Source organism: Taudactylus pleione, unplaced genomic scaffold (genome assembly GCF_031769625.1).
Source record: "Taudactylus pleione unplaced genomic scaffold, aTauple2 ptg000136l, whole genome shotgun sequence".
Taxonomy (NCBI): domain Eukaryota; kingdom Metazoa; phylum Chordata; class Amphibia; order Anura; family Myobatrachidae; genus Taudactylus; species Taudactylus pleione.
Window position 1 is genome coordinate 2922813 of NW_028284538.1, and position 24685 is coordinate 2947497.

A 24685-nucleotide genomic window follows, 5' to 3' on the forward strand; every position below is an offset into this window, starting at 1 on the left:
TGTCTAACAGCGGCTATGCGTGCCCCAACGGAACCACAATTGAATTGCTGTCGGGTTGCCATTTTTTTAGGCGTCCTATAAAATTTTACTCGCCCCCAAAATGTTAAAAGTCTGTATTGATGGAAAATTCCTTCAGAATGAATTTGACTTAACATTAAACAAGGATGAATGAAAAATCAGTTATATATATAAAAAAAAGTTTAGATTATAAAATTATTCATAGAGGAGATAACACACAGCATAGATACACACATAAATAGGTATGGGATAACACTGAATATTATTATTGGCTGAAAAGACAATGATATAGCAAAAACAGCATAAACAAACAAATCACATTTTGAGTTTATTTGCAAATTATACAGACATTCACAGCTGTATCACAGACATAATTACAGAGGCAGCACAAAGTAACCTGTATACATAGAGCATTTATGGCTCATACATATAAATATATCTTATATTACATATTTGTAAGTTGATTTCAACATAAGAGATTACTACCTACCTACACACAATGTATACTGTATGTATAGAAATACACACACACACAGAGACACAGTGATATATAGATATATATATATATATTAGTAAAGAATGCCAGGTCACCAAAGACCACCCACCCCTGGCTCTGTCCATTCCCGCACCCTGCTCTGACTGATGCTCGCTCTACTCTGTCCTAACCCCCCCATTTCGTTTGGACACTTACAGAACCAGAGTGAATGATGTCAGGACTGTTTTTTACTATGTGCCACATTTATCTGTTCGAACGTCCCTTACACTGGTCAAAAAGCCCCTAGAGATTGCGTTTACACATTTAGCTGGAAGGTGCAAAAGACTTTAACTGAATATAGGGTACAACACCTGTTTTCCACCATCCATGATGTGCAGGCAGAAAATGCTTTGCAGTTCCTTGCAAATATGGAATGCTAAACCCTAAATGTTCCTTTTGCACCCCATAAATCACATTTAAATAATCTTAAATGGTAGAACGAAATCTCAGTTTGTATAGAAGTGCAGTTCATTCATGGTCCTACCCCACACTCGGGCCCTGATTGGTCCAGCACCTTCCCTCAGAAGATGTTAAATTCTGCACCTCTACAGGTGCCACTATTTTTATGTGCACAATATATGGGCAGAGGGGAGGTCCGGGGGATGAGTGTGGGTGGTGTGGTGATGCCATTAACACCATCACGGCCAACCCTGATGCAAAGTGGTGGAATTTACAGAACCATGCAGCAGGGGATCGGGGAGGTTGACCAACTCTCCACTGAAAATTCCACGAAATCCATGATACTCCCTGTATTGGGAGAGCAAAATGGCTACTGACAGCCATTTCTTTTCATGGTTCTTATGTGTGTATCAGACATGAAATGATACAGGAATGTGGAAAGCAGAGAAGCCATAAATCCTTTAGGCGTTGCCTTTTGCGTTGTACGCCTGCGTTAATTTTTAGAAAGTCCTTATCAGTAGTTAACCAATAGAGTACTTTGAAGTAGGTTTATACCCATATTAGTAAAGTTAGCTGGGTATGACAATTAGGATGCTATATAAACAGAGACAAAGGAGATTCGAGCGGCCCTTTGCCTGGATCAGCCTGGAGCTGGTGGCCAGGAAATTGTTCGTCCAGCTATTTCTGAAATAGACCGAGGCTCCTGAATCGTGTAACCATTTTATATTCCGAAGCTAAGTAACTATTATTCTTTTATACCTTGTTATTTGTTGTAATAAATTGCATCTTTTTTCAAGATACTGGTTTGTGTGGCTTAATTAACTTTCTGTATCCAAGAACCTTATTTCGTTCCACCGGGAACACTCCCGGACATTCAGGGAGAGTAGGAAGTATGAGTTAGGCAGATATAAATGGCATTTACAATGTGGGAGGTTTATGTTTAGTACTTTCGGAAAAGACTCCTGATGTTACATTACTACTCACCTGTAGCAAGCTGTTACAGTAGATGAAATAATACCAAGTGGCCTAAGGATTAATATATACAGTACATATACAGTCTTAAGATCGCTTGCCAATGATGTCTCATATGAAGAGCCAGTCACTGTAACAACATAAACTGGGCTCATTGTGCAATGGGCTGCATAAAGTGGGTCTCGGAGCAAAGAGAAGGGTGCGATTCCACATTGTGCCACCTGCAATAAAAAGACAAAGAATAAAATGATTGATTTGTACAGGTATAGAAAATAAATCACAGGAATCTCACTGCACAATAAAACAAATGTAGCAGAGATCACCCAGTGCAAGCAAGCATAGAAACATGGCATGTTAGTGGCAATCCACCTAGCACATCTCATCTGCCCATATAACACAGAGGATCCGCTGCCAGCCCCTAAGCTTTTACAGGCTGCGCTGGGTACACCAACAGTCCCAGTCTGTTCAGCACACGTCTGCATTCCCTGCGGAAATTGGGCCCACAAAAATATTGCAGGTCCCTCTAGAAAAATCCAGCCCCATACTGATAGCACTAGGGCTCATCCCACCCTGTGCAGTGGAGGGAATGGGCTGATACAGTGGTTCCCCACAGTGTTCATTTTGTCAATTACATTTTTTACTAAAAGTAATCATCGACTACATTTTAATAACGAAAATTATGACGAAATCTGTGTTCAATTTTAAATAAGCGACTAAAACTAAATTTATAACTTTTGTCGAAATGAATACTGATTCTAACAAACTTAAGGCATTAATAAAGCAGCACTGATTTCAATAATGTATAAGTACAATTTGATAGCACAAGTCAAACTACAGCACAATAGTAAAATTGATAAACTAAAATAGGCACATATAACATTCAATAGTGGGCATGCATGAAAAATGCTAAAAATGACTAAGAAACCACTGTAGGCACAAGTGTAGAATAGATAGTCACCAGACCCAGTACATTTTGGTATTGGTATTCCAGCTTTAGATATATATTACCAGCTTTTAGAGTAGTCCAGCTGTACCCTATGTTTAGTGAGGGTCTTTAAAGCTGATAGTCCCAAACGCATAAGAATTGATCCAGTGTATTGCTGTTACCGGTACCCAAAAGCTGAAAGGCACCCAATCCGGGCAATGTCCCAAGGTATACAGGTGCTTGTTCTTATAAGGTGCTGAGTGCCAGAAGACAGGGTAGAACACCAACACGTTTCACTGCCTGTTAGCAAATGTTGTCCAACCCCCCCTGGGCCACCTGCAGGTGTACGATTTTTCAGAACTTGATGAATGGCCCTGACACTTATTTTTCACAAAGTATGTGAAAATGTTAATTTTCACATGGTTTTGTTAAAAATAAGTGATGATGAATAAGCCCCTAAATTACTACACACATACTGTAGTTACCAGTATGCCGACTTCAAGTTCTCAAGGAAATTTTAGAGAAAAGTTCAGTGAAACCCATTACAGTATCATTACATTGTTTGCAAAATTGCTGACTAAAACATTGACTAAAATTAGACTAAAATTAAAAATGAGGTCCACTCTTTACTAAAACAAAGCATAAAAAAGAGACTAAAATGTGAATATAATGTAAATAAGTGACTAAAACTAAATCTAAAATCTTTGTTAAAAATTAACATTGGTTCCCAAACTAGGTTACCAAATCAATCATTATTTATGGCCATTATAATAGGCCAGTGGTTCTCAAACTCGGTCCTCAGGACCCCACACAGGTCACATTTTCCAGGTCACCAAGCAGGTGCACAGGTGTAATAATTACTCATTGACACATTTTAAAAGTTCCACAGGTGGAGTTCATTATTTTACTTGCGATTCTGTTAGGAGACCTGGAAAACATGCACTGTTTGGGGTCCTGAGGACCGAGTTTAAGAACCTGTGCACTAGACGATATTTTAGACAATTTGACAATTTCCAACAGATCAGAACAACAAATCGTTCAAATTGTCCAGTGTGTACGCACTATTGCGCGCTCCCGTGAGTTGTTAGTCGCATCTTTTGGTTGGCCCGACATGTTGCTCAATCTGAGGATGTCGTTAACGATTTTTACCACATCGTGCAGTGTGTACGCTCTACCGAACGACCAGGCGATATGTTAAAATTATATCATTAACGATCTAACCACCAAATGATGCACGATATATCGTTCCGTCATCTGTAAGATAGCACAGTGTATATGCAGTATATTGTTTGTCCAGGAGTTCAAGGAAAATCTTTGACAATATAGCATCGTCTGCACATCATCTAATGTGTACCCAGCTTATGAAACTTTTTACTGCCTTTGACCACAATTATAAAGAGCTGTTTGTGCCGGTGCTATAAAAATAAATGGTGATACTAGACACTATGGGGCTGACTCTGTGACTCTACATTGCACGGATGTAGAATCTTATCTCTCATTGTTATCCATTGAAAGTGTTGCTTTGTAAGTAACAATCCTTTCCAACTTACTATTGTTAACACTTTCCAATTTTAACTTTAACATTACAACAGCAACATCTAGTGGTATCAGTGCTTGAAGTGATCTGGTATACGGCGGTATGCCATACCACCACTTCAGTCAGTGTCCCGATTGAAAGTTGGTGCTGGGACCAAATATGGGATCCCAGCAGCAAAAGAGCAGCGGCAGCATTATTTGGAAATGTGTCCCACTGGGGACATATCTCTTATCAGTGCTAGCTTAACCTAGCATCAGGTCTGGTGCCAGGACATATGTGGCGTTAGTTTATACTTGTCGCCGGCCACGTGGGCTATTCATGGACCGGCGGCCAATCAAAGATAAGCATCGGCTATTGCCATTTAAATTTGGAACCGGCCGCTAGCCAATCACGGTTTGCGGACCAGCAGCCATTCAGAAGTAGTCACGTAACTGCTTCTGATTGGCTGCCGGTCCACACTATGATTGGTTCACGGCCGGCGCAATGCTTAACATGCCGCTGCATCTGCCCTCATGCCCTGGCACTGGGACCCGATGCTCTGTCCCAGCGCCGACCAAAGCTGTGCCCCTGCTTGGTACCGGGCGGCTGTGGAGAGCCCACTGCCACCAGGAAGGAGAGGTGGAGAAGCAACTGTCTCAGTAAACGCCAATCAATGATGTGCCCCTGATTGGTGCAGTGCCACCCACAGAGAGCCCACTTCCAGCCAAGGGATGGAGAACCCTCTCTCTGTCAGCACAGATAACGGACTTGGACTGAGAGGTACTGTGGGTGAGGTAGTGTGAGCATTGTGAGGTGCAGGGGATAAGAGGGAATAAGGTAGTGTTAGGTGCAGGGGGTGTGAGGAAGCAGTGGCTACTTCTCATTATTAATATCCCTAAAGCTCGGGGGCTTTCAACAAAAATTTCCGTACCCACACTTCAAAATTCCCACTTCGAGCACTGAGTGGTATCGGGGAACGCCGATGACGCAATTCATGCTGAATCGTGTAATTTTGGCCCCGTCCCCTGCTTCACAATGCCGGGAATATCGGAATTACTGTATGTAGCGGCAGTGGCAAACGCAGGATTTTGAAAGGGGGGTTTCCAATACTTGGTCACAAAACCAATGGCAAAAAATCTAACCACATACAGGCAGCACTCCTCGGGTACTCAATAATCCAAGTTTGTTAATCCATTACTGTGCAACGTTTCAGATGAATTTATTACATATTTCATCAATGCCTTGACGAAATATGTAATAATTGCATCTGAAACGTTGCACAGTAATGGATTAACAAGCTTGGATTATTGAGTACCTGAGGAGCGCTGCCTGTATGTGATTGTATGTTGAAGACTGAGCGGTCTGCTTAGTTCTTAGGATCTGCACCCCGGGTGTTGAACTTTTTTATTTGGAGTCTACTTGACTATATTTATATGGAGCTCTTCAGCTCCTTGAAGAAATAAAAAGGCGGCACCGCAAACATACACAGTGACATATACACGCACACACTGACACAGACTGCACTGACACAGACACACGTAACACACACACTGCACTGACAAAGCCTATACACACACACTGACACACATATACACTGACAAAGCCTAGACACACACACACTGCACTGACAAAGCATATACATGCACACACTGACACAGACTGCACTGACACAGACACACTAACACACACACTGCACTGACAAAGCCTATACACACACACACTGACAAAGCTTATACACACACACACTGACACACATATACACTGACAAAGCCTAGACACACACACACTGACACACATATACACTGACAAAGCCTAGACACACACACTGCACTGACAAAGCATATACACACACACACTGACACACATATACACTGACAAAGCATATACACTTACAAAGCCTAGACACACACACACTGCACTGACAAAGTATACACACACACATACTGACACACATATACACTGACAAAGCCTAGACACACACACACTGCACTGACAAAGCATATACACACACACACTGACACACATATACACTGACAAAGCCTAGACACACACACACTGCACTGACAAAGCATATACATGCACACACTGACACACATATACACTGACAAAGCCTAGACACACACACACTGACACACATATACACTGACAAAGCCTAGACACACACACACTGCACTGACAAAGCATATACACACACACACTGACACACATATACACTGACAAAGCATATACACTGACAAAGCCTAGACACACACACACTGCACTGACAAAGCATATACACACACTGACACACATATACACTGACAAAGCCTAGACACACACACACACACACACACACTGACAGACACTGCACTGACAAAGCCTAGACACACACACACTGACAGACACTGCACTGTCAAAGCCTAGACACACACACACACACTGACAGACACTGCACTGACAAAGCCTAGACACTGACAGACACTGCACTGACAAAGCCTAGACACACACACACTGACAGACACTGCACTGACAAAGCCTAGACACACACACTGACAGACACTGCACTGACAAAGCCTAGACACACACTACAAAGAAACAAGCAACAGTGATCTGCAGAAATGAATAATGATTTTGTCTTAAATTGAATTGACAAAGCCTATACACACACACAGAGACTGACACACACACACACACACACACTGACAAAGCCTATACACACACACACTGCACTGACAAAGCATATACACACACTGACACACATATACACTGACAAAGCCTAGACACACACACACACACACACACACTGACAGACACTGCACTGACAAAGCCTAGACACACACACACTGACAGACACTGCACTGACAAAGCCTAGACACACACTACAAAGAAACAAGCAACAGTGATCTGCAGAAATTAATAATGATTTTGTCTTAAATTGAATTGACAAAGCCTATACACACACACAGAGACTGACACACACACACACACACACTGACAAAGCCTATACACACACACTGACAAAGCCTATACACACACACACAGAGACTGACACACACTGACAAAGCCTGTACACACACACAGACTGACACACACTGACAAAGCCTACTCACACACACAGAGACTGACACACACACTGACAAAGCCTACTCACACACACACTGACAAAGCCTATACACACACAGACTGGCACACTGACAAAGATCACCCTCCCCCCACATGTAAAACATTACACCAACCTGTGGTGCGGCTATGGAAGAGAGCGCTGGTCACTGTCACGCAGCAGGCTCCGATGTCTCAGCCTCCAACAATGCTGGTGTGCTGTGCCCTATGGGAACTGCCCGCGAGGAGCTGTGCGCAAGCGCTGCAGCTCCCACTACAGGCAGATCAGCCAGGGACAGTTGCCGGGCTCGCAGGTTTTAAACCAAAAAAATAAATATTGTTAAGCTGGGCTGCGATGGAGTGGCGGGCAGGGGGGGTTTCTAGGTACTCGGAAACCCCCCCTGCGTGCGCGGGTGTGTAGCAGGGGCGGGGCCAAAATGGTGAAATCACGTGGTCCCGCCCACAAATGCCGGCCAGCCAGCATCAGATGAGGCTTACTCAGCTGGTTGGAGCGGTCCACCATCGCAATGTTGGTTGCAGTGCTGGGATCGCAAATGCAGCAGGGGGTGTCAGACACCTCTTGCTGCATTTGCATATTTGCAAGGACGGAATTGCACAGGTGCTTGTGTGCTGTGCAGCTTTGCAATTCCGTCCTGTGCTGAATCAGCCTCTCTGTACTCTCTTTCTTCTCATAACTCTGCTATGGGGCTTCAGTGGACACTTGCACAGAGCTCCGGTACCCCAGGTAGACTCGTATTCAATAACAGAAACCTCATTTTTATTGCGTAAACCATTAGGTGAGGCTGGGCTGCAGAGTGTAACTGTCAGCAGATCATCAGCATCACATACAGATTTTTGTGTAGGAAATATATTAATAAATGTCATTAGCTATTGTCATTTACTTTTTAAAGACATTTTACCTTTCTGAAGAATCCTTCACATGTATTTTGAGAGGTTCTGGAACTCGAGAAAGTAACCTCGAAGAAAAATAGATAAATACTGTAGGCCTGATTCAGAGCCGCTCGCTAAATGCGATCGCTCGCACGATGTATATGAAAATTGCGTAGGCAGTGCTCCCGCACAGCAATGCATTAGCGCGCCCAGTATTTCTTAGAGAGCGATCACATAGTGTATGCAGACACCCACCAGCCTGATTTAAGACGCCCACTTGTGCACGTCATGTCCAGGAAGTGTATGCAACCATCGGTACATCGGATGCTATCGCAGCACTTGAGGTTGACTATACCCTGATGCAAGCACTGCGAGCACTTCAATGTAAAAACAAGCCAGGTGACGTGTACTATGATGCTGTCTTATAATTATGCACACCTCTAATACGCCGCTGAGATGCTCAGACACGCCTGTGTTTGCACCTCCACTCCCCCGTTTTCAATGGCCAACCCCTGTTACCACCTACAAACGGCTTCTCCTGTCACTCACTCTGCTGGGCTGTCTATGTGCAGCGAGCGAATGCATTGTGAACTTTCGCTAAGGTATGCGCATGCGTACAATGCATACTGTACACAATGCATACACACTGCATCCCATCGGCAGCAGCGAGAGTATGCATCTGAATCAGGCCCTGAGGTCCATAGAGCCACACAATGATAGAGGTGGATCCATTCTGAGAAACATTCATTACCATTCATCTCCTTCCACATCCCGGAAACCTTTGGCAAATGGGTTGCTGGCAATCTTTAGCTGTGTGATCTGTTAACATACAGAGGAAGACATGAAAGAATAACTTGTAACTGGGTGTGTGTCTGACACCTGTCTATACTCTATATGCGCTTTTATTCTGCAGTTCTTCTGAACTGACCATAAAACTAAGGCCTACGTACAACAGGGAAAATAAGGTAGAAAGAATAGATACAGACATGAAAAGAAAAGGGTAGGGAGGGCCCTGCTCATGCTCATGACATAGCTTACAGTCTACTGAGGGCACAGGTGACACAAAATGAGCGGTTGTGGCTCACAGTGGTCATTGGGACAGTAGTGAGATTGCACTAGTGTGGGCAGTAAAGGTGGGAGTAGGAATAGGAAAGTAGAAAGTGTTCAGAAGTAATTCCAGATATCTGTCAACAATGGAAAATAAATCTCTGCTGCAAGCTGCGACTGCGTGATTGAATCAGTTGCAGGCGATGCCCACGGTGTCCAACTGCTGTGGCATTGAAGCGACAGCACAGCAACTCATCCCAGTTATACACAGATTATTCCACTAAATTATCCATAGGGATGTGTACAATAGCACTGGATCTTGGGGCTACCGTAAGTGCAGCAAATGCACATACTAGATCGCCATCATCTCCCACAATCTAATCGACCCCCAGTGTGCGCGTAGCTACAGAAAGGAGTTTTGTGTTTATGGTGTCTTTTAATATACTTTTTTCTTTTACATTTTCATTATTATTATTATTTTCTTATATTCATGTGTGTTTATAAATAAATATGTATTGCTAACATAAGCAGAATCACATTTTTTTCTTTTACTTGTTTTAAAGAACATTTGGGGCCTATTCATCATCACTTAATTTTCACAAAAGTAGGTGAAAATGTACAGTTTCACCTGCAGTTGTAAAAATTAAGTTATCGGGCCATTCATCATACTCGTCGTACCTTCTTCTCCGAGAATGGCCCGCTGTCCTCATACATTAGTATGGGGACATAATTCATCAAGCTCCAAAATTATATTTTCGGAGCTTGACTGCGGGAGCATTCGCCATCTTCAGATGGCGAATGCTCCTGCTCTGACATTGCAACCAGCTCCTACCCTATGGGAAGAAGGTCCGGGTTGCGATGAGGGATCCTTTTGGATCCCTCCGCCCCTGTCTGGCTCCTTCCGCCGGACGTCGGGGCTCTTGTGTGCATGCGTGACCTGTCTGCACATGCGCTGCCAGTACCGTCCACTGAGGGAGCAGGTGGTAGAGTGAGCCGGCTGTAGAAGGGTAGGGGCAGCAGGCAGACAGGATGGAGGTGACCCGGCATATACCTATAGTGGTGGGGGGCATGGGGGGCACCGGGGATGTGGGCACCGGGTAGTTAGGATGATGCTGGGTCACTTTGCTAATAATATAATGGTGACAGCAGGGATATAGCGGGGACAGATTTGGCAGTAGGCAGTCATAATTCAGAGGAGACCTGACATATGAATATATTCTGGGCTCCTCTGATTAGCTGCTGTCCGTGAAGAGGCTCTTCTCCCCTAACAAACATTGACATCTTGGGATGGTGAATGGATTGTGTGTGCTTCTATGAATCGCTGTCCCCATTCTAGTGTATAGGGAAGCGATCCAGCCATGGAGCGGGGCTGGGGCTGGAGAATTCATGCACTTCTCCATGGTAACCTCTTTATGAATAGTTCGAAGCAGTGAAAAGTCCTGTTTTCAATAAAACAGGGCTTTTCGCTACTTCATGAATAGAGTTACTTAGTAGTTGGGAATCTGAAAACAGGTAGGTGATAACCTATAGCAACGGAGAGGTGAGTAGGAGAGAATAGCCAGATATAATGGACTTTATATGATGAGAAGGAGAGGAGGGTAAGGTATAAGGCTGGGAGGTGCTGTTTGGACAGGGCCGGCTCCAGTGGTAGCCGCGCCCTGTGCCACCCGGGTGATGGTCGCCCCCTTTAGTTGTGCGCGGCCAAAAATGGGTGTGTGGTCTAATTACCATAATCCGCGCCCCCAAATGATGTTATTTGGGGGCGTGCCCGCATGGCACGCCTCCGGTGTAACATCAGGCTGGGGGGAGCCCAGCACTTCGTCACTAGCTGGGCTTCCCCCAGCCCTCTCCCGGCACTGAATGGATGCTGCGCGCAGCATCCATTCAGACTCCGGGGTTTGGCACCGACACACAGTTGCGGCGGTGGGGTTACCCAACCTCCTGACCAGACCACCCGCGGGCCACTTCGGCCCATGGGTGGAACAGTGGGATAGTGCTGTCCCGCTGAAATCAGGATGTTGGGGAGGGGTGCGCCCTCTATCGGGTGGCACCCCTGTCTGACCGCACTGGTCGAACACCCCAAGAGACGGCCCTGATTATGGATAATGTAGGATATGCCTAATCCACTTCCTTATCTGGTTCTGTGTCTAGAATATAGGTTCCTAAACTCGGTCCTCAAGGCACCCTAATGGTCCAGATTTTAAGGACAACTATGCTTTGGCACAGGTGACTTCATTAGTACCTCTCAGTCTTTTGATTTAGCCATCTGTGCTCAACCATGGATAGTCTTAAAACCTGGACTGGTAGAGTGCCTTAAGGACCGAGTTTGGGAATCCCTTGTCTACAGTGTGTCTGAGTGAGTCCCTGGTAGGAGAGTTCTGCACCTGATGTAGTGTCAGAGGAGGTGTAGGAAGCCAAGTGTCTGTAATAGCAAGAAGGTTGAGAGATTTTAAACTTAATAGATTGCACAGGAGAAGGAGAGAGGGTAGTGGTGAGGATATAGCATGAGCAAATATTGAGGATTGCTCGGCGCCTAGAGTCGAGTGAGATGGTGCCAGTAGCCACAAGATGTAGGAGGGCAGGAAAGTGGATGATTTATGCAGAAGTGGGGACTATATAGCTTACTCTATGATTCTGGTATGCGGTGACCGCTATAAACTGGGTCTCCGGAAACACAAAGGAGACAAAGTTCTGTGCAGCACGAGCCTCCCCTCCCTGGCGGCGATCAGACAGCAGGATATGGAGCCTAGGCTGGTAGCGATGCATGGAGTTCAGAATTATCTACATGGTGGCAGAATAAGAATGATAAATATACAGGGAACATATGGTATATATAACATGTACAGACAGGCATAGGGCACCTCCAGTGACCAGTATGACTGGCATAAGTTACAATACAAACAAGAAGCCTGGTATAGATGCAAGTGGAAAACAAATAAGTATATTTTGCCAACTGCTATTACTTTAGAGATACAGGAGTCATACAGGAAATGTTCACACTTCACTTTGCAGTGGGGCCATTCAAATCTAAGTACAGTACTTAGTACATTCTTAGCTTATTAGATGCCCAATTCAGGAAAAAGTACTCAAGCACGGGAATCACTACCCGTGGCGGAGTGTCTAAGCTGCGCAATTTGGGGCTAAGAGGATAAGAGTCCTAAATGTATCAAATAAAAGATTATATTATACTACAGCAAATAATGAATGGTATTATATCAAAGTTAGCTATATATAATATCAATATCCTTTTACAGTGGTTCTCAACCTCAGCATTCAAGGTTTTAAGGATTACTGTCTGTGTGGAAGCAGGTGGGATAATTGCTGACCCATCCCTTTAGTTACTGTAGGTCTCTCACATGTCCTCTCATGTCCTGCACATTGTTGGTGAGTTTGAGTCGGTCAAATGAAACAGTCTGGCGCATCCAGTGAGATCCTCTTGCAGGAGAGTCTGGGTGGAAGTGGAGGCGGCCGGGAGGTGCTGGGTCTGCAGTGCCTGACACCAGCCAGGAGGAGGAGTGGAAGGCATACCTGGTGAAATAATTATTCTGCTGATTTATACATAAAATGCCATGTACAATATAACATAAACATAAATCAATAAAAGAAATCTGGCTTCCTATCTACCTAGCAATGGTAGAGGTTTAATTCCAGACTGCGGACCTGTAACAAACACCCTACTTTTGAATTAGGCTCCCCAGGAGATGCAGAAGGGGGGGCCGGGGTGCGTGTTGCAGTAAGTCATGTCATTGCATCCTCATCCTCCACTGTACAATGTCACAAACATCAAGCCCTAGATCGCCCACTTCTCTAAGCAATCTTGGAGGGGGCCCACTGTCTATGAGGTGCTGGAGAGCTTCACAAATTGCAGGTGTCTCCTGGTCTTTCTGGGTTAGTTTCTCCATGTGACTTGTTCCTTGTGCCAGTAAATACAGATTTCTATTGTCATAAGATGCCTGACGTTGTACTGTGGTTTACATGTGGTTATACGTACCACCCTGGCCTCACTGACTCCTTAAATAAGACATTCACCAAATGCTAAATGTCCCAAGTAAACCTCATTATACAGTCAGACTCAAACCTAGGGCACACCATAATGTCACTAATTTCCAGAGGTACCACACATTTCATCCGTGAGATATTTGCTTGCTCCCAACCACAGGATTAACGTTCTGCCTGAATGAATCTTGGATTAACTAATTAATTGGTGTTAAAGGCTTGTTGTCAGTGAAAAAATTCAGTCCGAAAATCAACGCTGAGATTGTGACATCAGATTGACCTCTCTATTTCTCTATCATGGGGGAGTATTAAGAGAACAGGGTGTTTTTAACTGCATTTTAAGGAAATTTATTAAACGTTGGTTTGGCAATATTGTCACGTTTGCTGAGTTTTCCCGCTGCAGATTTGCCAAGTTTAAAACCACCATAATCCTGCCGAGAATTCACACTTTAGAAAATAATTGATTTTTCTCTATTAAAAGACTACAAACCCCAGATTTACCAAGTGGTGGGTTTTAAAACACATCAACAATAGTGCCTAAAGAGAAAAAAAAATTTCACCTGCCTCCTGGAGGCCATTTGGGTAAAGTGTTCCCACTAACCAGTATTGGACTTTACCAGCCAAGGCTGCCGGCACTACAGATTTACTGCCAATCTGCCATAGTTCAGTCATCACAGGGCTGATATCCCTTGGTAAGTGGGACCCGGGAAAAAATGGACTACCCCATTCTCTCTGTACCTTAATACTCACCTTCTATACAAAAATGAGAGAGGTCAACCTGATCCTTTTTACCTGGGAATGGGAGCACTAATGTGAGGTACTTGGGATAGTTAGTCGGTAGATAACCCATCTCCATGCAGTTATAAGACTTTTTCTACATTCTGGTCACCAGGAGCGATGACTGGTTTGAGCTACCTGAGTGTGCGGGGGTATGAGAATAAAAGGGGTGTTCCCAGGGGCGTAGCAAGGCCTATAAATATAAAAATTATAAATATAAAATTAGCAACTTTTCTATGATCTGGTACTCGTGGAGTTCGAACTGGATGCCTGATGGTGGGAGCCGACTGTTCCATCCTGCAAACTGCTTCTTAGTCACAGGCAAACTTCAGACTGTGACTGGGAAGCAGTTTGCTGCAAGGCAGCGCCCCAGGCCACGACACAAAATATGGGTGCAGGTCCTGGAGGTGATGCGGCCCCATAGCAACCACACTCCCTGCACCCCTGGCTATTCCATTGTGCATACAGAGCTTTGAGGCTGGCTGCTAACCTAGCACTTCTGCCATTCTAGTCAAACCACCTCAAATTGATCTTCTGACGGTACTGCTGCTTCCAAGGTAGAATGTTCCCTGTCTATCATCAGGGCCAAAACTAGGATTTTTGTCACCCGGAGCAAGACAGTAATTTGGCGCCCCCCCTGGTAATTCCCCCATAGTAATGTCCCCTTCAGCAGTGCACCTATAGTAATTCCCCCTGAGGTAATGCCCCTGTACTAGTACACATATAGTAATGCCCATATAGTAATGCCCCAGTAGTAGTGCCCACATAGTAATGCCCCTGTAAGTAGTGCCCATATGGTAATGTCCCATAGTAGTACCTATATGGTAATGCCCCCATAGTAATGCCCCTGTGTTGCCCATATGGTAATGTCACCATAGTAATGCCCCTGTAGTGCCAATATAGTAATGCCTCTGTAGTGCCCATATGGTAATGTCCCTGGTAAAAAAAAAAAAAAACCTTAAACCCTGCATCTGCCGCCGTCCGGTCCGTCCAGTTGTCCCTCGGAACTATGGGAAAGACATCATGACGTCTCTCCCACAGTGTTCGGGCCGTGGGGAGAGCCGGAAGCTGGAGTTCAGTTGAGAACTCCAGCCTCCGGCTGCCGCGGCCCTTCATGGAAGGAGCCGGGCGTCCACTGGTAATAAAATCTCAGCGGGCATCCGGCTTGGAGCCTCCCTGTGGCTTTGGGCTGGAAGACACAGGCGGCGGGTGCAGCGGCGCACCCGGTGCACGTGCACCTCCAGCCCCCCCTAGTTGCGGCCCTGCTATCATCCACTCCTTTAACTCAAGGTCACACTATCAGTGACATTCTCTGCAGAGCCACCCTCCCACTTTACTAACTGCCAGAGCTGGTTGATGAGTTCCTCATGGGTCCTGCCACTGCCCTTGACTAAGTAACAAAGCTTCTGCCTGTAGATCTGCAGGTTAATAGCATAGCGTTTTTGGAGTGCTCCTTTTAATATTTCTTGGGCAGAGCATGGAGTCTGTAGGTCATCTCTCATATCCGTCAATGTCCTGAATAATGTCCTCAATTATAATAAAGGGCAGGGATCCCAGGCTGAGTGCAACAGCTTCCACCTTTCAAACTGGGCACTGCAAATGGTGGACCCTGATCCATGTCCCCCCCTGGTTTAGAACCTAGCATCACCCCTGCCTGCATATAAATCCTTATCATACTTATCTATTGAAACTATAAATGAGCGGTTACGTTCTACTCAGTTCTTTACTTCAAATAAGTGCAAGCTCTGATTTATTTTATTGGCTATCCAAAACACGTGACAGCCAGATAGCCAATAAGATTGGGTTTTCAGTTCCGAACTTAACTGAACCAAAACCGAACCGCTCATCTCTAATTAAAACACATGTACAGCTGTAATGCTGATTATAGTCACTTATAAAACTACTGCATACATACAGTATAGACACAGTGGCGTCACAAGGGGGTTGTGGGAGGAGCGGGCCGCACCCGGATGTCACCCGCCGAGGGGTGACACCAAGGTGCAGACTGACACTCCCCCACAGTGACAGGAGCCAGGTGTTACACTGTAGTATTAAGTGGAGCACCCGGCTCCTGACACTGTGAGGGAGCCGGGCACTGCAAGACAAGGCAGGCAGCACGCACCCCCTGCACCCTCCCAGTAATATTAAGAACGGGACCACAGGGATTCGTCCCGCGATGCCATGCCCTTCTTATGAGGCCAGGCCCCTTTTCAGGGCGTGCACAATGCATAGGCAAACGCAGGGGGGGTTCCATCTGCCTGGAAACCCCCCTCCCCAGCCCACACCATGACCACAATAGAAATAGTAATGTAATAGAATTTTACTAGTGCTGCATGTTCTTCACAGTATCACAAATTAAATAATTAGCACTACCTGTGGATCTTTTAACATGTGTCAGCCAGTAATAAATAACCTGTGCACCATCTAGGAGATGTAGAAAACATTCACTGTTAGGGATGTGCTGCTATAGAGCCCAATATGTACATATATGTCCAGGGTAGTGCTAGGTTATTCTGCTGCTCCCCCAGACTCCCAGACTTGCTCTAATACTCTGGAATGGTGCTCACATCTAAAATAAAAACCTTCAGCTCAGGCAGGACGGCCCTACTGCAGCATTTAATGTCTTACTGTGATTGCTGGTCCTCTATATTCTGGAATTATGACACACAATATACTTTGTACGACACATATTAAAGCTGGTTAAGTGCTAATTCTACCATCTTCATGGACTGGCCACACTCACTCTAAAATCAAGCATTTGGAAACCCCCCTCTAGAAATCCTGCATTTGCCACTGCAACGTCCCTCCCCGCACCGGGTGACACCACGGGGAGAGACGCCACTGTATAGACAGTCTAAGCCAAGACAGAGATGTAGCCCGTATGAAAATCACTTCATTATATATTTAAGGCTTTTCTTTTACCCCTCTCACTATGACATAATTCTTCTGTATTCACTAGTTTGAGTATATCATACTTCAACCCCTCTTATGTGTTATCCTTATGTAAACACTCAGTTACCTGTATCTTTTGTCTCCTACTGGCAGGAAATCGAGAAGAAGTGAATATTCTGCAGTGGGATCCATCCCCCAAATACGGACCTGGAATAATGGGAACATTCGCCTAGGTGTGGAATGTAAAGATAGTGATGAAAGAAACAAATAATACAGAAAAATAAGTTACGTAACATTTTTGTACAAAGTTCCATCCATTTGCAATGAGAGTTGTTGCCAAGCTGTCTGCATGGAGTCTCCCCAATATGCACCTGACATACAGCTCCTCACCTTCCCGCTTTTGTTACTATCATCTCAGTCCCGAGATCATTAAATGTCTCCCATAGTGATGAGGTCTCCAGGCTGACCATTACTCCACGCAGTGCTGAACTTTTGCCCGACACGTCATTCTGAGGCAGCCGAGGAATATCTGAGAGAGTCGAAGTCCAAGGAACAATATCGGCAGGTACAAAACATCCAGAAGGAACATTGTGTGTGTCTGAGGGACAAAGGAGGAAATTCCTGGTTACACCAAGAGCTTTGTTAGTGTAATGTCAGCTTGGCTATTAGTATGATAAGAGCACACTTGTCACATAGCCTGGTTACGTATGCAATATAATTAGGGTGTGGATGCATTTTCTCACTATTTAAACTCTAAACCTAACCCTAAACCTAAATCTAGCACTAAAATGACCGGGTTTATATTTTGTATGTTGACATGTCATATGTTGACATAACATCCATGTCGGCATTCAGACTGTCCACATCATGACTGTATACCATATTAATCAATGGGGGTTATTTATTATTTAAATGCAAAAGTAAAGACCACCAATCAGCATTTAGTTTTGATTGAGCTCATGGAAGTTGGACAATGAAAGGAAATCTACGACTGGTTGGTATGGGATACTGTGCACAAGCACTCAGTACTGTAATTGTATATTATGTATTGTAAATAACTGTAATGTTAGCATAGTGCAACTAAAGGGATGAAACCTTTCTTACCTCTACTTGTGATAGCTTGGGTGCCCCAATAGTTATCACTCTAGAAACACCTCATGTAAAACCGAACAGGAGTAAAGTTTGTTTTACTGATACTCCTGGTCAACCGAGTCATTCAGTGCAAGGGAGCAGAGCCCATAGTAAGTAAAGAAACCATGGACTGCAGTGAAACTATTGCGCTTCAGTGTATTTTTCATCTTGTCCAATGTTTGCGCATTTCTGTAGTGTAAAGTGCTCATCTTTTTGTTCACCTGCATCTTGACAATGACTTAGCAAGTGTTGAATTCTATATACGGCTTATGTGCGTGCTTACCGTTCCATATTACTAGAACAATTCGGAGCAATGTAGAAAAAAAAAAGAATACTAGAACAAAGCAAATGAAGGGAGAGCAAAGGCTGCCTGCGTGATGGCGGTATGTATGAGCATGAGATCCAAGATGTAGCTGATACCATGACAGAAGCAGAAAGTGGACGCCAGTAACCAGCCATGTTCTAGCATTAATGTAGTATGTGGAGCAAAGTATCAGGAACAGAAATCAAATAGCGGGTGGGGGTCTCCTCATGATGAAGCTGATTTTCACTTTATGAAATGCTTATTTTTTATTACAGCAATAAGCTCAAATAATATATTACCTACTAATTCAGCTCACAAGACCACCCTTATTATGTGCCCAATTCCAAATAGATGAACATGTTTAGGTGAAGGAAATCCAAGCTTTTATTTGCCGTCAGAAGGACTAAGCAATCTACTAGTATTTTCTGACTATTCAAAGTCATCTGTGTGGGTATGGCAGAAAAGAAATATGGTTTTAGGTGTTGGAATGTGACCAGCCTTAAAAGTCCCAAAATATAAACAGCAGCGAAGGCGTTAAAGGACACAGGGGACCATAGCAATCTATATTATTATCATATAAGCTGTTCTGTATTTCTTTTTGTTATGCATTCACCTTATTTTGTTAAGAGTACTTATTTTAGGGAGCACCTTATTTCCTACACTATCAGGCTCTCCCGTTTCATCTGCCGTCCTTTATAAATATCACAAAGGATCATTGTCATTCAGGAAAGGAGGGAATAGATAGGAAAAGATTATACGTAGTGAACAGAGCGACAAATTGTGTTGCCACAAATAGGAAATAACTTAATAAAGTGAAATAGAAAAACAAAACACCAGTCTAGTTTTGCCAATCAACATTAAAACACAACAGTGGTCTTGGGTACACAATCAAAACCAAAACAGGGGACGCTGAATCAACTCGAATGAATACCTTCATCTCTCATTCCTGGAAAAGGGGTTAGAAAAGGAACGACATACTGTAGATTGGTTTTGTAGGAGATCGCATTCCCTGAATCTGTAGTTACTGTATGGCAGACTGGGATACAATAATACTGTTTTTCATATTAGTAAATTGATATAAATGGATCCCACTGCTTTACTGAAGGCCATACTGAAACTATTTATCATCATATGTGCAATTATGAATCAAACCATCAATCCATGTTAACAGTTCACTACCACCTAAGTCTCCAAACAGTTAATTATGCTACTTGCAAATGGTTGTGATGGGGAGTTCTGAGCGGAAGGACCAATCAGAAGCCATATGGTCTATGATTGTATATGTTAGTATTGTGGATATAGTGCCACCACAATACACAGTGTTGTACAAATAATATGTAATAATCATTCATATCAGTCCCTGCCCCATTACAATATAAATTCTCTGCCCCACAAACAAACCCTAGGATCCATATTAGTCAGAAATCAATTAATCCACTAGTATGTGTTTACACTACAGGAAGAAACACACAAGCACAGGAAGAACATACATACTACACACAGATGTGGTCCTGCTTAGAATCTTAGTGATGGCCCCAACACTGTGGGGCAGCAATGACTGTGGCTTCTGATTGGGCCTCCTTCTCACACTCCCATTCTACAGTGTCACAGCGTGAGTCCTACCACGGAATCTTATGAAAGATGACTGCAAAGTTTTAATGGAATCCATTATTTTATTTGGTATATGGACTATAGATAGACAGTTAAAAGGTTGACAATGACTAGATAGACACCAGATGTTAGGCAGACAATATGTCGACAGGCAGAGCCGGTCCTAGGCATAGACATTCTAAGCAAATGCCTAGGGGCGACTGGATGCCTATGGGGCATCCAGGGCTCTGCAGCTACCCAGCCCCCCCCCCACCTGCCACTGCCCCCCTATCGCGTGATGCTTTTCAACCGCTCCCCCTGCCGGCGGCAGCTGCCCCTCACCTGCCGCTGCCGCGATCGGAGCTCAGCTCCAATCGGGCAACGCAGCTTGAGCCAAGTCAGAATGAGCTTCTGCACAGAAGCTCATTCTGGCTAGGCTACAGGAGGAGACAGCAAGATGGCCGCGGTAGGGCATGCCGCGCATGTCCAGCCATGGCCACTCCTCCCATGGGCCTTTGCGGAGCCTCTGCCTCCATATAACCCATAATAGCCGCCCGACACAACGCCCGTCGCCCAGCAATGGAGACCGGACCAGGCTGCATTTTCAACAGCAGCATTAGCTGCATCAAGGTACTAGCATTAGCTGCATCAGGGGCAGGCACTGACTGGGGGCACATATGTGTATGTATAACTATATATATATATATATGTGTGTATATATATATATATATATATGTACATATATATATATATATATATATGTTCTGAAAGTGGAATTGGGAAAAAGCATGCGCCTAATAGTGTAGTATTTAAAAACAGTGATGTACGTGCTCAAAATACCCCTGAGGAAGTCTGAATAGACGAAACGCGTTGGGACCTTGCTCCAGCATCTCTCCACTCTGCTGAATTTATTGCCGATAAGCATTTTTATTTTTTCCTATTACTTATGTTGTGTTAACCCCTGTTTACTCTGTATCCCTGTAAATGTGATTAAAACCCCCCTTTCTGTGGAAAAGCACACCTGTGATAAGGGTCATTTTTTGCTTATTTGAGGCTAAAACCTTATCCAACATTGCGCAGACCATGAGGGTGTCCATGGGATCCTAGAGGAATATCAGAGTATTACATGCAGATGTCCAAGTATCCGTCTGGTACGCAATATATACTTAATTATATGTGCTATATTTAAACAAAAATACTACACTATATTTGTGTTCTATCCGGCTCTGGTTGAGCCTTTCCTATCAAGGTTTTCCTGATTTGTTGGAGGACCATACACACCCCACCATATGGAACCCCAGTAAAGACATCACAGATAAGCTTTAAAGATTTATTATTTGGTACGCACATTTTATTTTGAGCACGTACATCACTGTTTTTAAATACTACACAATTAGGCGCATGCTTTTTCCCAATTCCACTTTCAGATCCTATCTATCCTGATCGCCGCTCAGGAACCTGGGAAGACTGCTGCCACCTCCACCAGAGGGACTAAAAGTGTCTTATGTGCCAACATCATATGGACTGTACTTTGTTTAGAAACACACCTATAGCACAAGCAGTGCAACACACTTATAAAGACTATAACCAGTGCGCCGGTCTATACACTCTGTATATGCAGACAATATTCAGGCGGCACTCGGAGACTAGTAAAAAATAGTATATATATATATATATATATATATATATATATACACACAAATTGTTGATCGGTACTCCATATGCAGTCAGGTGCATAAATATTGGGACATTGACAGAATTTTCATATTTTGGCCTCTATTCACCACCACAATGGCTTTGAAATGAAACAAACAAGATGTGCTTTAACTGCAGACTTTCAGATTTAATTTGAGGGTAATTACATCCAAATCAGGTGAACGTTGTAGGAATTACAATGGTTTCTATATGTGCCTCCCACTTTTTAAGGGGCCAAAAGTAAGGGGACTATCAACTCAAAAGCTATTTCATGGACAGATGTGGGCTATTCCCTCGTTATTTCATTATTAATTAAGCAGGTAAAAGGTCTGGAGTTGATTCTAGGTGTGACATTTGCATTTGGAATCAGTTGCTGTCGACTCTCAATATGAGATCCAAAGAGCTGTCACTGCCAGTGAAGCAAGCCATCATTAGGCTGAAAAGTCAAAACAAACCCATCAGAGAGATAGCAAAAACATTAGGTGCGGCCAAATCAACTGTTTGGAACATTCTTAAAAAGAAAGAACGTACGGGAGAGCACAGCAACACCAAAAGACCCGGAAGACCACGGAAAACAACTGTGGTGGATGACAGAAGAATTATTTCCCTGTTGGCCAAATCAAGAACACTCTCCAGGAGGTAGGTGTATATGTGTCAAAGTCAACAATCAAGAGAAGACTTCACAAGAGTGAATATAGAGGGTTCACCACAAGATGTAAACCATTGGTGAGCCACAAAAACAGGAAGACCAGATTAGAGTTTGCCAAACAACATCTAAAAAAGCCATTACAGTTCTGGAACAACATCCTATGGACAGATGAGACAAAGATCAACTTGTACCAGAGTGATGGGAAGAGAAGAGTATGGAGAAGGAAAGGAACTGCTCATGATCCAAAACATACCACCTCATCAGTGAAGCATGGTGGTGGTAGTGTCATGGCTTGGGCATGTATGGCTGCCAATGGAACTGGTTCCCTTGTATTTATTGATGATGTGACTGCTGACAAAAGCAGTAGAATGAATTCTGAAGTGTTTCGGGCAATATTATATGCTCATATTCACTCAAATGCTTCAGAACTCATTGGACGGCGCTTCACATTGCAGATGGACAATGACCCGAAGCATACTGCAAAAGCAACCAAAGAGTTTTTTAAGGCTAAAAAGTGGAATGTTATGCAATGGACAAGTCAATCCCCTGACCTGAATCCGATTGAGCATGCATTTCACTTTATGAAGACAAAACTGAAGGGAAAATGCCCCAAGAACAAGCAGGAACTGAAGACATTTGCAGTAGAGGCCTGGCAGAGCATCCCCAGGGATGAAACCCAGCGTCTGGTGATGTCTATGCGTTCCAGACTTCAGGCTGTAATTGCCTGCAAAGGATTTGCAACAAAGTATTAAAAAGTGAAAGTTAGATTTAGGATTGTTTAGTTTGTCCCATTACTTTTGGCCCCTTAAAAAGTGGGAGGCACATATAGAAACCGTTGTAATTCCTGCACCGTTCACCTGATTTGGATGTAATTACTCTCAAATTAAATCTGAAAGTCTGCAGTTAAAGCACATCTTGTTTATTTCATTTCAAAGCCATTGTGGTGGTGAATAGAGGCCAAAATATGAAAATTCTGTCAATGTCCCAATATTTATGCACCTGACTGTACATGTAAAATGTCCAGGGTGCAATTTCCCAAGGTGCCTGACACAGGGCCACAACACCATCCACAAACTTGCAATATGGGCAGCACTTCCACATGTATGCCTTGACGAAAGATGAAGTAAACATCTGAAACGTTGCATATTCAAAGCGTGTTTCTATAATTTATTTATCTGTGGAAGTGCTGCCTATATTGCAAGTTTATAAATATATATATATATATATATATATATATCATTTTTTTATTATCATTTTATACTAATGGTATATTACCATAGTCTGGTTTGTTTATATATCAGTGTGTAGTTACTATGGTGATTGTTCACCTTTTATTGTTGTTATAATAAATGCAGCATGGCCCCCGCCGTCATCTGCAAGTCTGTATTGCACTTGACGATGTCGGCTCCCCCACCGGGTCCAGTCGCTGTACCCGACATAAGATTGCTGGTGGGAAACTCGGTCCTCAGGACCCCACACAGGTCACGTTTTTCAGGACACCCAGCAGGTGTACAGGCAAATTTACATTATAAGATCCAAAGATGGAGATAATTATTTCACTTATGATTCTGTGAGGAGACCTGGAAAACATGCACTGTTTGGGGACCTGAGGACTGAGTTTGAGAACCTGTGATCTAGACATTGTCGACCTTTTAACTGTCTATATTTTATAACACCACCATTTTATTCAGGGAATAACCATAAACCGCTAAATATTATAGAAAATACATAAGACGTTCCTGTAATAGCACAATATAACATAGGCTGCAATAATTTGCTATTTCCTCCTCTATTAAAGGATAGAACAGATTTACGTAATTGGGGGGGAAATCTAGAATCTGCTACCCAACTTTTACTTCAAACCATAAAATTAAATGAGAAAACACTCATTACTACTTAATTTAATAAAGGTCAAGGTCAAGTGAGTCAACTTGTGTCACATATCACTTCTAAATTTCAGTAATTATTTTTGAACTTTTTTTAAATAAACTTATTTTTATTCAGGATGGAATAAATAAGAATGATACATGGGCCATGCAATAACCAATAAAATATGATTGAGAGATACAACAATTGGTATATCAGAGAAGTTACAAAAATGTAAGATAAAAATAGGAAATAAGATACACAGTACATAAAACCAAGACTAATGATTACATAAAGATCAATAAAAGGATAAAAAAGAAAATAAATAACATTTGTTTTTTTATATATATATGTGTGTGTGTGTGTGTATTTATTTATTTTCTTCATTTATTGCCATTATTTTT

The 24685-nt window shown here is 43.4% G+C and overlaps 1 protein-coding gene across 1 annotated transcript in view; it reads right to left on the reverse strand.

Annotated features, from left to right (window-relative positions):
• Positions 1-2075: 2075 nt before the first annotated feature.
• Positions 2076-24685, reverse strand: part of LOC148522907 (T-box transcription factor TBX10-like) — a 30185-nt gene continuing 7575 nt past the window's right edge. The window contains exons 2-8 of the mRNA XM_088473560.1: positions 17437-17644; positions 17174-17275; positions 12738-12909; positions 12007-12162; positions 9086-9153; positions 8364-8420; positions 2076-2145 (exon numbers count right to left, since the gene is read on the reverse strand). Of these exons, the coding sequence (XP_088329686.1) occupies positions 2076-2145; positions 8364-8420; positions 9086-9153; positions 12007-12162; positions 12738-12909; positions 17174-17275; positions 17437-17644 (833 nt within the window). The remainder of the gene's footprint in view (positions 2146-8363; positions 8421-9085; positions 9154-12006; positions 12163-12737; positions 12910-17173; positions 17276-17436; positions 17645-24685) is intronic.